The sequence below is a fragment of the Fimicolochytrium jonesii genome (genome assembly GCF_025526975.1).
Source record: "Fimicolochytrium jonesii strain JEL569 chromosome Unknown EV422scaffold_34, whole genome shotgun sequence".
NCBI lineage: Eukaryota > Fungi > Chytridiomycota > Chytridiomycetes > Spizellomycetales > Powellomycetaceae > Fimicolochytrium > Fimicolochytrium jonesii.
The window spans coordinates 51,349-65,113 of NW_026515701.1; the positions used below are offsets into that span (position 1 = coordinate 51,349).

At 53.5% G+C, this 13,765-nt stretch overlaps 4 protein-coding genes across 4 annotated transcripts; 2 read left to right on the forward strand and 2 right to left on the reverse strand.

Annotated features, from left to right (window-relative positions):
- Positions 1–2,085: 2,085 nt before the first annotated feature.
- Positions 2,086–5,993, reverse strand: EV422DRAFT_544488 (uncharacterized protein). The gene is made up of 11 exons (XM_053071393.1): positions 5,715–5,993; positions 5,432–5,641; positions 5,255–5,370; positions 4,700–5,193; positions 4,554–4,643; positions 4,331–4,486; positions 4,179–4,256; positions 3,741–4,098; positions 3,541–3,674; positions 3,275–3,454; positions 2,086–3,195 (listed from the first exon to the last, which is right to left on the reverse strand). The coding sequence occupies exons 1-11, from the start codon at positions 5,840–5,842 to the stop codon at positions 2,347–2,349; spliced, it is 2,793 nt and encodes a 930-aa protein (XP_052921647.1). The 5' UTR covers positions 5,843–5,993; the 3' UTR covers positions 2,086–2,346.
- Positions 5,994–6,152: 159 nt separating this feature from the next.
- Positions 6,153–7,998, forward strand: EV422DRAFT_544490 (uncharacterized protein). The gene has a single exon (XM_053071394.1). The coding sequence runs from the start codon at positions 6,305–6,307 to the stop codon at positions 7,868–7,870; it is 1,566 nt and encodes a 521-aa protein (XP_052921648.1). The 5' UTR covers positions 6,153–6,304; the 3' UTR covers positions 7,871–7,998.
- An 889-nt stretch (positions 7,999–8,887) lies between these two features.
- On the reverse strand, positions 8,888–10,932 carry EV422DRAFT_623175 (4-hydroxybenzoate polyprenyl transferase). Its single transcript, XM_053074213.1, has 5 exons — positions 10,021–10,932; positions 9,816–9,937; positions 9,666–9,751; positions 9,468–9,601; positions 8,888–9,403 (listed from the first exon to the last, which is right to left on the reverse strand). The coding sequence occupies exons 1-5, from the start codon at positions 10,528–10,530 to the stop codon at positions 9,011–9,013; spliced, it is 1,245 nt and encodes a 414-aa protein (XP_052921649.1). The 5' UTR covers positions 10,531–10,932; the 3' UTR covers positions 8,888–9,010.
- Positions 10,933–11,119: 187 nt separating this feature from the next.
- EV422DRAFT_500903 (Sec1-like protein) lies at positions 11,120–13,752 on the forward strand (the record flags this gene model as incomplete). The annotated part of the gene is made up of 12 exons (XM_053068158.1): positions 11,120–11,364; positions 11,436–11,526; positions 11,590–11,712; positions 11,781–11,946; positions 12,021–12,167; positions 12,243–12,358; positions 12,421–12,511; positions 12,572–12,665; positions 12,738–12,912; positions 12,979–13,157; positions 13,219–13,321; positions 13,399–13,752. The coding sequence occupies 12 exons, from the start codon at positions 11,120–11,122 to the stop codon at positions 13,750–13,752; spliced, it is 1,884 nt and encodes a 627-aa protein (XP_052921650.1).
- Positions 13,753–13,765: the final 13 nt, after the last annotated feature.

A 13,765-nucleotide genomic window follows, 5' to 3' on the forward strand; every position in this document is an offset into this window, starting at 1 on the left:
GGCTCGGCCGGCGCGTAGGCTGCTTTCATTGTGGCTGGAGGCTTAACAGGGGTGGGTTGAATTTCGAGGAAGCGACGACGTTTGCGGTCTTTGGTTGCAGGGGCATCCGAGGCGGCGTCGAGATTCTCTACGACCCGAGTTTCGTTGTCGCTGGTCTGGTTTTCCTGCTCATCGGTGGATCGCTTGCGTTTAGTGGCCGTACTCGGGGCACGAGGTGGCAAACCAGGGTCGTTGTGTCCTGTCGCCGGTTGCTTGACGGCACGAGCAGGGGACGCGACGGACGGGAAGATCGGACGAGGGATGGTTGGCGAGCTAGATAGGTCCATGTCGTGAGCTTCGCGCAAGGGCGTGGACGCAAAGACAGGAGGAGCAGGAAGCGCGACTAGGTCGGGTCGTCTGGCCGGGCTACGCCCGGCGGCCGCCAACCGAGGAGATGAGCGAACCGGAGACGCGAGTAACGTAGGGATCGCTTTCAGAGGCGACTGGTCCAATCCAAATTTCTCAATCTCTTCCTGTTTTTCCTGGGGCGAGGCATGACGGATGCCTGATTTGCTAGGCGTTTTAGCGGCGGCGTCTTGCACTTGATGCTGATGCTCGGTGGACTCGGTAGGCGTAGACTCACGGTCGGACCTCTTGCTACGAGCGGATGATTTCTTGGTCGTCTGGGCAGCTTTAGAAGATTCCTCAATGGGCACGCCAACGTGTTCTTCCTCAGTCGCCGTCTCCGCAATGACAATATCCATCTGGGTGGCAGAAAGACTTGTTTCGACGGAGGTGCCGGGTTCGTCAGAAGTTTGGGTGACATTGATAGTGCGCTTCACGGTAGTAGAGCTGATAATGGCGGGCTCTATGGATGATTGTCGGCGAGCACTCTTGCGAGGGGAGGTCGGAGTACGTAGAGCAACAGCGGACGCCTGAGGCTCCGGAACGTGCTCCTCAGCGTCCGGATAGGCAACGCTTTCGTTTACAGGTTCGGTCTCATCAGCCGGTATGGTATTGGCCAACCGTTGACTCCTCCTGCGAGAATCAGCCGTTTCCAAAGCATTAAGACGATCCATGAATTTCATATGGCCGTCCTGCTCGTCTTCACCAGAGGTGCCACCAAACTCGAACAAGGCCTTCTTCGAACGGAGATCTGGCCAGACGCGAGGCGTAGCACACGAAGAAGGACCTGCATCGCCTTCCGCAGCAGGCGCAATCATAGCGTTGAGACCTCCATCCTTCGAAGTGACTTTCCGAGCAGCCACAGCAGCCCTACGAGAAGGGGTCATGGGAGCAGCCCTGGTGGTCATGACTGCCGGAAGATGTGGAGCGGTAGATTCGGAATGTTCAAAAACTTCAATCTTGTTCTTGACGCTCATTCTTTCGGGTGCAAAATCGCCGTCTTCGCCTATGGGCGTAGTCCCTTCAATCGCAGCGACTTGGTTTCGGACCTTGTAGCGGCGGAGGGGAAGAATACGGCGGTCAGTTCCTTCCTGCTGCTGATGATATCTGCGGTCCAAATTTTGTCGCAAGGACTGCACGGCTGTGATGGACAGAGGGGAGAACGTCAAGTTGAATATCACACCCATCATCGTGCCTGCGCGCCAGAACCGTACCTTCAGACACACGTCGGCTTTTTTTCTTCGTGCTCTGCGGGGGCTGCATGGCGACCTGCGCAGACTGGTCGTTGGAAGAAGAGATGGTGGCGCCTTGCACGGGGTCCTCCTCCGAAAGAACGAGTTGGACGTTCTTCCCTTTTCCCATCCTGATTCGACTCGCGAGATCTATCACTTTTCGGTGACACAGAGAAGTGTGATGCGTATTCCACAACGGAAGGCGACGGTTCCGTCGATCACTCGCCCTCTCGTTCGCTTCTATTCGTGCCGCTCTGAAGCGGATGCTGGTTCTCGCGGCGAACTGGGCAGATCCGTGATCAGACGAGACGGACGAAGGGTTCGCCAGCCAGCCAGCGCGTTGGTGTGCAAAACCCTTCGTTCGGCAGCGCTAAGACACTGTGAGTAACATCCGTCCCCGCCGTGTCCGACGCCTCAAGAGTCAACATACGGCGTGAATTTCGGACGCGATTCGGACGCGTCAAGGCAGAGTGCATTCCCTACTATAGGCTTACGGCTGCCGCAGAAGCACAGGGGACTATTTGAGCCGAGGATTGATGGCAATGAAGTAAATAGCTGAGATACGTATGGGCCTATGCATCCGACCTTCGAGGCTGAATATGTACATATACAGGCCATGATACCGGTTAAAGTGTGCAGAAATGCACCTTCAGAGGCTCCAAAGTACAAGAACGCATATATGCCCCAGCCCGTCAGAGGCGTGCAGGCCGTCCGCGATTCTCTCTCTTCATCAGAACGCTCTCTCCTTGCCCTTCTGGCTGCGAACCTGTCGAACCTCAGAGCTCTCGCTTTCGGTAGGTGGAGGGCGCGTAGGGCTCCATCCCACATGGAACTCCTCCACCTCCGCTGTCCCTCCACCAGTCCGTCCACCCGAGGAACTCCCAAGCTCGGGCGAGCGCAGAACGTTGAAGCGGATGTCCCGCATCTCAGCCGCCATGCGCGCCCATTCGTCTTGTTCTTGTACGGAATCCTCTTCCTCACCCGCTACAGTCCCCTGTCGTCCCTGGTCCTCCTGGCGACGCGCCTCGGCGTCGGCATCCGTAATATGCGTCCCAAGGACTTTCGCTAGATTCTCGTAATGCTTGCGAGTGTTGACCATCTGCGAATGGATAAATTTCTGCGTCTGCGCCTTGTCTCCCACCCCCGACCCGCTCTTCTGCGGTGCCTGGCGATTGCTTGTCCCCAAATGCGTTTTCAGTCCCCTTGCGGTACCCTTTCCGGCATCCCTCAATGCTCCTCCCCACCAATCTTCGACCATTTCGTTCATCGCATCCTCTCTATCTTCCAACTTTCGCTCCTCCGTCCCGATGCCAGCGGCCCGGACACTACCGCCGCTTCGCCACCGCCCTTTCCCTTTCTCCGCCTCCTCCTGCTTGATCCTCTCCAAGAGCCGACTCTGGTAGTTGACGATGAAGCTTGGGTACGCGTTATAGATAGGGTAGTCGCCTTTGGGTAGCGGTGCGAAGGGTTTGATATACGTCTTTGGGCGCAAAGAGGATGGGGTATGTGGACCCAGTTTATAGGCGGATGTCAGGATAGTGGATAGTGGCCACGTCGGCATTTGATGCGTAAAGAAGAACTTAGGAGAAAACAGAACATTAAGATCAGCTGGCGATCAATCGTAGGACAGAAGAAACGTGAACTCTGAAGTTCCTCACCTCGAAGTCCTCCTTCTTTGTGAGAGCGAGAAGTCCGATGCGATGCGCCTTCAAGTAGGCGATGAGAAAAAAGTACATAAATTCCGGTGGATTCGATACGAAATGGTCCCAGAGCGTAAGCCAGTCTGGCGTGGAAAGTATAGACGAAAAAAGCGAGCGCAAGATCGTCCATGCATACCCCTATGATCAATCAGACGGCGATGTCACTTTATTGAGTTGCGTTGTTCCCAAGTATCGTTAAGTTACGTGAGAGTGGATGAACTCACCTGACTCGTCACTTCGTGCCGGGTGAAATGATCCAGAAGAGCCCCATCGTGAAAACGAAGCAAATCCTCAATCATAACCAGGCACTCTATTGGCGGGTGTGGATAGTACTCCCACCACTTCTGGCACCAGTTTACTAGCATTGACAGAGAGGTATCAGCATCAAAGCCATGGAAAGCATGACAATACGCACATAACTCACACAAAACAGTCAATATCACCTCAAAGGCCATGAACAAGTCCCCCAGAAACGCCTTTACAAATGGGAACACCATAGCGGGCAGGTTCTCCATGCCCTGAAAGACCGGAGACCAGAACGCCAGAGCCGAGAGCACCCGCTCAACGCTCGTAGCTACTCTATCGCTCTTAATCGGAAACTGTTGTCTGAAATTCTTCGAAACGATATGTGGACCCTGGTTGAGGAGAGCCTCGTACGCAAGTCGATTTTCGGGAAGGCGGAGGAGGATGCGCCAGATGAGGGAGCGGTATTGCGGTGGGTAGGAGGTGTAGTGATGCAGACATTTGAGCAGACGGGGTCGAGTCAAGGTCAAGGGGCTCTCCTATAATGAAGCAGGAACTTTCGTTACAGACTGGTCTGATGGTTGGGACGCTCCGGGAGACAGGAGCAGCGAATTGGTACCTTGTGCTCCAACAGATCATGCAGGGCTTGCTTCTTTGGAATTTTTCCATCTTGTAAGACATGTGCGGGATTGGTCGGCTTCACATGAAACCGGAAGTCAAATGTTAGGTTATCCGCGCGCCGCTTCAATTGCGACAGCTATATGGACTCACTTGTTGAGCATGTTGCTGCAAAGACACGTCAACCGTAACCTGGTCGGCTTCCTCGGTCAGGATTTCATCAATACCGACAAGGTTGATGATATGCCTCGATTCGCGCAGTATGGCGGACAAAATCCGTCCATCGGGTGAAGGGGCGAACCCCTGGAACTGGTCGAGACGCTCGACGTCAGAACATTCCTCGCTTCGCTGCCATAAGACGGTATTCAAGAACTACCTTATTCCCTCCCGATAGCTGACCAACAAATTTAGCTTCCGCAACATCGACGAAGATTAACTCCCCAGAGTCGGACAACATTCCGACTATCTGAAAAGCAACGATGAGCCGTTGGCGGGGACAAACACTGAAAATGTGCCCCATACATTAGAAGCTCCCAGAAAGGCCATTTGCACCACACCGTCTTCGGCCAAAGTCGGGACCGTGATCTCATGCAGTAGCCTTCGTTCTACCAGATGCCACACATACACCTTCCCAGGAAACGGCGCGTACGCCATCAGCTCGCCGTTGCTCGAGACCGCCAATGATGACCTTTGTTGAGATTCCGCAGCGATGTCTTTCCCCAAAAGCGTGCCAAGATTGATATTCCATTGGACCAGAAATGTATCAGGGTCCCACAAGATGATCGTGGCGTCTGCGAAAGCGGTGATGATAGAGGATCCTGTCGCCGAAAAGCAGGCATGTCTGATACCGCTATTGGCTCCTACTAGAAGGCGTTTCCGTGTCCACGTTTCGGAGTCCCAGAGTATGGATTCGCTTTCGCTGCTTGATATGAGTAAGGGAAGGGTTGGGTGTGGTGAGAGTGACGTTGTTGGGGAGGTGTGATGGACGGGTAGCTTGCATATGAGCTGGCAAGTGTCTGCAGTCCGTAGTGAGTTTAAGACGGTAGATCCCTGTGCATTCGGTATGAATCCACTCACCGATGTTGTAGCACAGGATGGAGTTATCGGAGAGCCCGACAATCAACTCCCTCCTTCTCACTGGGTTGAAGACTAAGCACGATCCGGAAATCCCCGAGCGACCAATCAGCCAGAACCTGCAAGATGGGGTGTTCATGGAAAAATAATACTGGGAGGATGCGTATGGGGTACACATACTTGTTTCTCATGACATCAAATGCATAGATGCTCCCTCGTTGATCCAGAGCGGCCAGAACAAACTGTAGCGAGGGCCCGGCCGCCGACTGCGACTCTGACAGCGGCGCCATCTCTTTACTAAAGCACACGCATGTAAAGTATACGGCGCGGTGCCGGGCCGCAATAGAATGCGTCTTCGGTATGGCTTCATTATGTATACGGAGGAGAGTGCTGTTGTCAAAGGTGAAAACGACACGCCCTTAGCACCGAGAGCACATTCACGAGTGTGACCGGAGTTGCATACCCTCGCTTCCGGCTTCGGCCTAAAAGTTTCCTCCATTCGGCTGTCGTTAATAGTGGGCCCGACTTGACGTCGGAGACGAAGACTGCTCGGGGCCCTGCGCTATCAACGTTTCTTATGGTCGCGGCCATCTTGACGATGGGCAGCCGTTTCGGCTGTTGTCGTTGAGCAAGTTGTTATCAACAAGAGTAGCAGAGAGTACCAGTAGAGTCGCAGCTGAGGCATTCGCTCTGTCTAGTGGAGGTCCTCACGCCTGACCGCAAATAACCATGAGACTTTCTGTGGGGTAAACGCACAGATACCCCATTGACGGCAGACAACGCGTTCGCCTGGACGTTTCGTCCGAAATACGTTTGGCCACGTGACGCTGAGTTTATTGGTTTATTTGCGTCCCTGTTTATCGGAACTTCGCTATTGCGATTTTCGCTCGTTCTGGAGCTCCATGGAACGTATTCGAGTCCCCAACACATATCCTGGGCTCCAAAGGGAAGGAACTCCGGATCTAAAGTCTCGTCCTCACCCGTGTCGGTTATCGAAAACTGATCCTTGAACACCGTCATTTGCGTACGGTCGCTTTTGTGAAATAATTCAGCATGGGCAAAGCTGGAAAGCTGGCAAAGCGTCGAAGGCTTATGAACCAGGGTGGGGCCGCAGACGGTCCCCTGGCAAAGAAAGCATTCCGTCCGGCTGTTCCGCTCCCTAGTCCTCCGCCGGCCTTGTCCTCTGCTTCGGGATCCGACGTTGAGGGAGGAAAGGGTACAAAGCGTACCCTAGAGCCAGAGGAGGACAATGAAATCAGCGACGTTGAAGAGCTTGTCGGCGACCTCATTCCATCGCATGACTTGGCCCTCACAATCCAGACTCTTACGATGCTCGAGGAGAACCCGGCCGTGATTCGCGGCAAAGGCTTCAAGGCGCTTCGTGCTACGTTGCACCGACTGCAAACTACTATGGCGAGGACCGCTGGCGTAGGGGCCGGCAACACGCTGAGCGGACGGATCTCGGATGCGTTGACAGACGGACGATGGAACGATGCCCACCTTGCGCTGGCCGAAATGCGAGAACGTGGCCAGACTCCGAAATTAGGGGCTTTACAACGCTGGGTGCGTGACTGCGATGCAGTGTCGTCAGCTGATAAGAAAGTGGCCGGAGACAAGCAGAACGAGGATGTATTGAGAGTTCTCGATGCCATTTTGAGGACTGCGGATCCGGATGTGGTGCCTGCATTGGATTCCGATGACGAAGCGAGGGTGGTGCAGTATCAGCCACCTTGGACTGCCCCAAGTGGGCACGCCGGAGTCGAGTCACAGGGCGAGAAGAACGAACTCACAGATGAAGAGATCAGAGCTCGCTTCAGGGTAGTTGCACATGAGAAAGGTCCGGAGCGTCGTACACCAAACCGGCAAGACTTCATCATGTATACGTCCTTACCGGGGACGATTACGCCATCTCCGGCCTCTTCCACGCCTCTGGTGACTCGCATCGACGTCCCCAATGTTCCGGGGGCCTTCCTGTTGCAAGATGTCCTTACGGCTGCCCAATGCGCTCAGATCCTTCGCACAACTGAAGCAGTGGGTTACACGCCCGATGAACCCATCGCCGGCGCTGCATCGGAACAAACCTCGGTGTTGGCGCATAACCTTTTCTGGCTCGCCGACACTGAATTACTCGGCATGATATTCGACCGCGTCAAAGAGCACTTGCCACAAACGCTCCCCAGCATCTCACCAACATCGCCTCCGAAACTCGCGGGTATCAACTCCAGATGGCGCGTTTATCGATACGTCCCAGGCGCCGTCTATCGCCCACACATCGACGGTGCGTGGCCCGCGTCGGGTCTGGACCCTCAAACCGGTGAATATGTGTACGACATGTACAAGGACCGACGCTCCAAGCTGACCTTCCTTGTGTACCTGAACGACGGTTTCGACGGAGGACACACCACGTTTTTCATCCCATCGGCGGTACCGGGCAAGATGAACGCTTACCCCGTGCAGCCGAGGGCTGGTTGCGTGCTATGTTTCCCGCATGGAGAAGCTAAGGGGGCCCTGCTCCATGAAGGCAGCCCGGTGATTCAGGGCAAGAAGTACATCATCAGGGCAGATGTCCTTTACACGCTGCCCGATGGCGGGGGTGCTATGTCTATCTCAGATAGCTAGATATAGGTCGTACTTACCTCGTCATCCTCGCATTTGAATCCCGCAATCCATGTCATGCAGTGTGTTGTGTATACCCTCTTTTGTTTTGCAATCAAAGCCATTATCGTTCCAAACGCGGAGAGGTTACTACACAGTACGTAGGCTGAAATCCACGATATAGGCGATGGATGCTTGACCCATGACAATTTTTTTCTTCGCCTCCGATCCTAACCTCCTCTTCGCCTTCTATCCACCCCCTTTCTGACCAAATCATAGGAAGAAACGCCGCCGTTCTGGAATTCTGGCATGAACATTTCGAAGTATAATACGCTGCTTGAAATCCAGGTCCATGTTGCCATCTGGAGCTCTGTACCGAAGGACGACCACCACTGCCACCACTAAATTTATAAAGGGCCCGAGGATTGACGGCCATCACCAAACTGGCTCTTGCAATGAAAGTAATGAAGAAAAGCGACTTCGACTGTGTTCCAGTGCATCGAAGTAGAAGCGAAAATGTACTGGTCAATCAACCCGCATAATACAGCACAGTAGGGGTGGGTTTTCGCTATTCTACCGCAAACTGAGCCGAAAAAGAACATGGGAAAAGACCGGAAAAGGCCGGGCCAAGAAGAAGCAGAACTCAGCCGGTAGTAATTGGTCAATAATCCTGTGCGATGAAGAAAGAAAATGCTTCAGACCTTCTCATAGCGGCACCTGCCATTATATATGGAAGAGCAATGTGAGAGGCTTTCGGTGGACAGTTGCACCTTTGGGAGGGCTATCTGCATTGCTTACGAAGCTCAGCGACCCTTCCTATGCTCGGAAAGAACTCAGCAAGCGGTGGTTCGGAACCCATGTGTCCTCGGTCTTCAATATTTGGTCCCGACATCTCCGTGTCTAACGATGGCCCTTCTCATATTTGACCACCGACGACCTCATTCATCAGGCCTCTCCGAAGGGCGTCGACGAATCGGCGTTTCGTGATGGCCAAACAGTTGAAACAAACGACGAGAACCCGGTCTGCAGCACCCGAGTTTTGTGACGTTGTTTTTAATTCCCATGAAGGTCATTATGGCAAAGCCGCCAGCACGTCGCAGGTCGGCGTGCGCCGGTATCTATCTATGAAGTGGATCTATGTACAGAAGAAAGGAGGGAGAGTCTTCATTTACGCCGTTTTTCCTGTTCATCTCGGGATTTTACAACCTCTGTCGTAAGGCCGTCCGTGTCCTGGATATCCGCATTTGAATAATGATCGTATGCGATGTCCCCTGCTATCCCAGCGAAAACAATGGTGCCCAACGCAGCGTTACTTTTGAACTTCCTCCATGCATCCGCATGGTCATTGGGCTTCAATGTGCTCAGCTGCCATGAAAAATGGGCCGCAGCGCCGCCCACAGATACGATATAGAATGGTAATCCTTGCGAGTTCATAAAACCCGCCAGCGTCAGGTTCCCAACAGCAGAAACTGCAAAGAAGGATAACCAAGGCTTCAGTTTGTCACCAAAGCGCAGAGCTGTGGATTTGATGCCTGCTTTTACGTCATCGGCTTTGTCCTAGGGGGGAATGATCAGGTCAAGCCGTAAGCGGAGAAGCAAGGTCAGAGTCCGCATGTTTTACCTGTAGCGCATAGATCGTGTCGTAGACAAGCGTCCAGCTGATACCTGCTACATATAAAGGCAAGCACACGGACCAATTGCATACACCTAGCACCGCGGACCAGCCGAGCAGTGTTCCGTAGTTGAAGGCCAATCCTAACGAAGTTCCGTAAGTGTCAGTCTCCTCAAGCCAGGGTATACATTGACACAGAGCAAATACCCAAGACCGCTTGCGGCCAGTATGTTATACGCTTCATCAACGGATATGTTATCACTGGGATCAAGGATGCAGTTCCTAGTAGAATACTGGAGGACGGGAGACAATGTCAGTGCTTTGCTCTAGGTACCGGAAAGCCATGCATGCACATACCTATACCAATTGAGCTGCGTCAATACTGCAAGCCCAACACTCAGTTGACCTCCTAGAAACACGAGTGCATTGACAGGTGTGATTGTCCCCGCTGCTAATGGCCGCGCTCTTGTCCGCCAAACCTATCAGAGGCGCGTCAGTAAGAAGAAACCACTGGTGCATATCTGATGCTGCCGATTTACACAGCAACTTGCAAATGTCTCACCTTCTTGTCGAGGTCCCTATCCCACATGTCGTTGATTGTGCACCCAGCCCCTCGCATGACTAGCGCACCAGCCCCAAACAACGCCAGATATCCCGCCACAGTTGAGGCCGGAATAGCCCCGTGAGCAGCATAAGCCGCCATCCCTATTGACCAACTACATGGCAGGTAGAGTAGGTACGTTCCTGCGGGCTTGTCTAAACGGACAAGATGGAAGTACGGCTGAAGACGCGGTGGAAGATTGTCAATCCAGGAAGGGGGCAGGGTTGGAATGCCTTGTTCGGACTCTAAGCTCGGGGTAGGAACTGCCGGTGATACGAAGCCAGGAGCCGTCTGCAGCGTCCTTTTCCTCGGTAGCTGCACATGCGGTCTTTGTTGGGGTATCCGTGGTCGAGCAAAGGCATGTGTTCCCGCACGGTATAGTCGGCTCCGCAAAGTGGCCGGTGGCGTGGGCCCACGTTGCCGCAGGCACAAGTTGACGTTGAGGTTGCTAATCGCTGATAGTGACCGCATGCTGCCGTCGTTCGTCTGCTCGTTTGGACGGAACGTTTGACTTTTGACCTCGACGCCGGCTCGTTGCAGTTGTCGTTCCCCGTGGCGAAAAGCTGGCGAAACGCTGGGCGGCTCGGAACGTGGCAGGAACACGATCCGCTGTCACGAACGGCACGCATAATATTGTCTCGAGAGTGACCGTTCTCGGCTGTTCGCAGACTTTTGCAACGCAAACGCTACGTATCTTCTGCAGGACGGTCACTCCCTCTTTCAACCTCGGTTGCACTAGCACGCTGTCGCTCGCTCAATTGCCTACTGCGAACAGCGCCGAACACGCTCTATACCGCACTCACTCCTGGTAAACGTCGAACCCGGATGTTTGTTCGCTTGCAGGACTTCTTACCCTAGCTGACTTCTATTCACAGAAACCTTTCGCTGGCCAGGTGTGCGCAACTTGCTTCCCCTCCTCAACTAGTAGTTATCCTCACGCGATGGGGTCCGTGAAGTCGTTAAGGGATCTCCAAAAAGGTGCGTCACAGGAGCTGACAGCGCGGACAGATCACACCATCTTGGGAATTTCGGGATGCGCACGAGGCTATCGAATACTCATATGCGATGTCGCAAACGTATAGAGGCGTTACTGGTGCTTCTAAACCTCAACAACCGGGATGTCTTGGAGGACGAGTCCTTGACTGACGGCGTTTCGGGTCCGGCCGCGAATACGGTTCCTGTACCGCCTCTCGCGATTACAGATCCAGTGTGGAAGGTGCTGATATACGACAAATTCGGCCAAGACTTGATTTCACCGCTGCTGAAGGTCAATGATCTGAGAGAGCAGGGGATCACGGTCCATATGTGAGTTTGGGTGCATGAAAGGTAGCCCTTCCGGCCCGTCTCAAGTCTCACAAAAGTGTGCACGAACGCAGGCCGTTGTACTCCGAGCGCCTCCCGATTTCCGATGTCCCTGCAATCTACTTTGTCCAGCCGACACCTGAGAACTTGAAGAGGATGGGAGAGGTATGGATCCGCTTGCGCTATGAGCAAATGACACGCGCCTCGTGGCTGACCTTCGCACGACAGGACTTTGCAAAGCGCTTGTACGAGTCATACTATATCAACTTCTCTTCAGCGGTGCCACGGCCACTTTTGGAAGACCTAGCAGCTACTAGTATTGCGACGGGCAGCAGTGCGGACATAGCACAGGTCAGACCGCAGTCACAGCTCTGGACTCTTTGAAGTTTTCGACCTAACGGCGGCTTTCATGGACCCAGGTGTTCGATCAATACCTAGACTACGTGTGTCCGGACCACAACCTCTTCTCGTTGAATATGGAGGATTCATATCGGGTCCTAAACGACCCGACAACGGCCGAATCTACGATTGAGAAGATGGTGGATAAGATTGTTGGGTCTCTCTTCTCTGTTCTGGTGACACTTGGTACGACGGGGTCTTGCCGGACTGACGAATGTTACAAATGCATGGAATAACACTATTGTTCCTCGTGCACGCAGGCGTTGTGCCAATCATTCGAAGTCAGCGCGGAGCCGCGGAGGTGATCGCGACGAAGTTGGAAACCAAGTTGCGCGACCATCTGTTGAACAGCAGGGCGAACTTGTTCATGGATAGTGCGGTGTCAAATCGAAGTCTTACGCGACCGGGTGGGTGGCTCCTTGGCACCTGAAATGTCATCAGACGGTCATCATACGGCGGACTGACGGTTATCTTTTCCCTAGTCTTGATCATCCTCGATCGGAACTTGGATCTGACAACGATGCTGAATCACACCTGGACATATCAGACGCTAGTCCATGACATATTCGACATGAAGCTTAACCGCGTGGCAATTCTGGTATGGCTGCACCCACTGGTGCGGAGGTTTTCCAAAGATTTGCTCACGATCATTTGAACCAGGACGAGGAGAAGAAGCGAAAGGTGTACGACATCGATGTGAATGATTTCTTCTGGAAGAAGAACGCGCCAAACCCATTTCCACAAGTGGCTGGTACGTCGTTCACACAACGAGTGTCGCTCTTGGAGGGCATTATCTGATTCCGGCTTGTAGAGGATGTCGACGTGGAAATAAATCGGTACAAGTCCGACGTGGACGCGGTCACCCGGTCTTGTGGTGTGAGCTCGTTAGAGGAAGTGGATCCAAAGTAAGTCAGCGTCCCCAGAATGATCGCCTTTAAGTGATGCACATAGCTCACCTTGTGGGCCGTCCATCTCAGTGACTTCAACGCCGGAGCGAAAGGCCTGACCTCAGCAGTGAAGCAACTGCCGGAACTGACCGAGAGGAAAAGATTGCTCGATATGCACATGAACATCGCAACAAGTCTGCTGAGAACGATACAAGAACGGCATTTAGATCAGTTCTTCGCCATGGAAGAGAATATAATGAAACAGGTTAGTAGCATCACAATATGTACAGCTGCACGCCCGCGCTCGATGTATTCATGACTTGCGTTCCAGACGAAAGCCCAGGTTCTGGAAGTCCTGAGGAATCCAAAGATGGATCCAACAGACAAATTACGGTTATTCAGTATCTACTATCTGATGGTGGAGAACATTTCGAAGGACGATCTTGCGGAATACGAGAAGGCATTGGTAGAGGCGGGCGCAAACGTGAGCTCACTGGGCTACCTCAAACAGTACGTTACGAGTGATCGACCGCTGCGTTGCCGAGCTCAGACTTACTGGAGACTATCTAAGGTTCCGAGCCTTCACCCGGATGACAGCGGTGGCCAATGTCCAAGCTGTTCCACAAACTGCCGCGAATGACCTTCTGGGGAGGTTCTCTTCAATCAGTTCCAAGGTACGGGTTCTCATACGGGTTCTCATACACTCCATGTACCCGCTCTTCAAATTGCTTACCCCTCCCTCGCCAAATAGTTCACAGACCATTTAAAAGACGCCGGCGTCTCCGGCCATTTTGAGAACCTCGTATCCGGGGTGAAGAATCTGCTCCCCGTGCGGAAAGACTGCCCCGCAACGCGCATGGTCGACCTGCTGATGGAGAACAGAGACGCGCAAGAAATCGATGACTATCTTTATCTGGACCCGAAATTACCACGTGGTTCTGCAACGATTGGAAAAGCACAGAGGGGCCGCACGCCATTCACTGAGGCGATCGTGTTTGTGGTGGGAGGCGGGAACTATCTGGAGGCGCAGAACTTGGCCGAGTATACTCAGGTATGGGAGGAGGTGATTCGCGCCGTCGGCGCGGGAATCTGTGTTCCCTGCTAAGCACACGCTTATA

Coding starts and splice junctions, on each gene's coding strand:
- EV422DRAFT_544490 (XM_053071394.1), top strand. CDS start 6,305: ATGGGCAAAGCTGGAAAGCTGGCAAAGCGTCGAAGGCTTATGAACCAG.
- EV422DRAFT_623175 (XM_053074213.1), bottom strand. CDS start 10,530: ATGCGGTCACTATCAGCGATTAGCAACCTCAACGTCAACTTGTGCCTG. Junction 9,602..9,665: donor CTGGCCGCAAGCGGTCTTGG/GTATTTGCTCTG, acceptor GAACTTCGTTAG/GATTGGCCTTCAACTACGGA. Junction 9,404..9,467: donor ACACGATCTATGCGCTACAG/GTAAAACATGCG, acceptor ATTCCCCCCTAG/GACAAAGCCGATGACGTAAA.
- EV422DRAFT_544488 (XM_053071393.1), bottom strand. CDS start 5,842: ATGGCCGCGACCATAAGAAACGTTGATAGCGCAGGGCCCCGAGCAGTC. Junction 4,487..4,553: donor AGCTATCGGGAGGGAATAAG/GTAGTTCTTGAA, acceptor CGTCTCGACCAG/TTCCAGGGGTTCGCCCCTTC. Junction 3,455..3,540: donor GGCACGAAGTGACGAGTCAG/GTGAGTTCATCC, acceptor GATTGATCATAG/GGGTATGCATGGACGATCTT.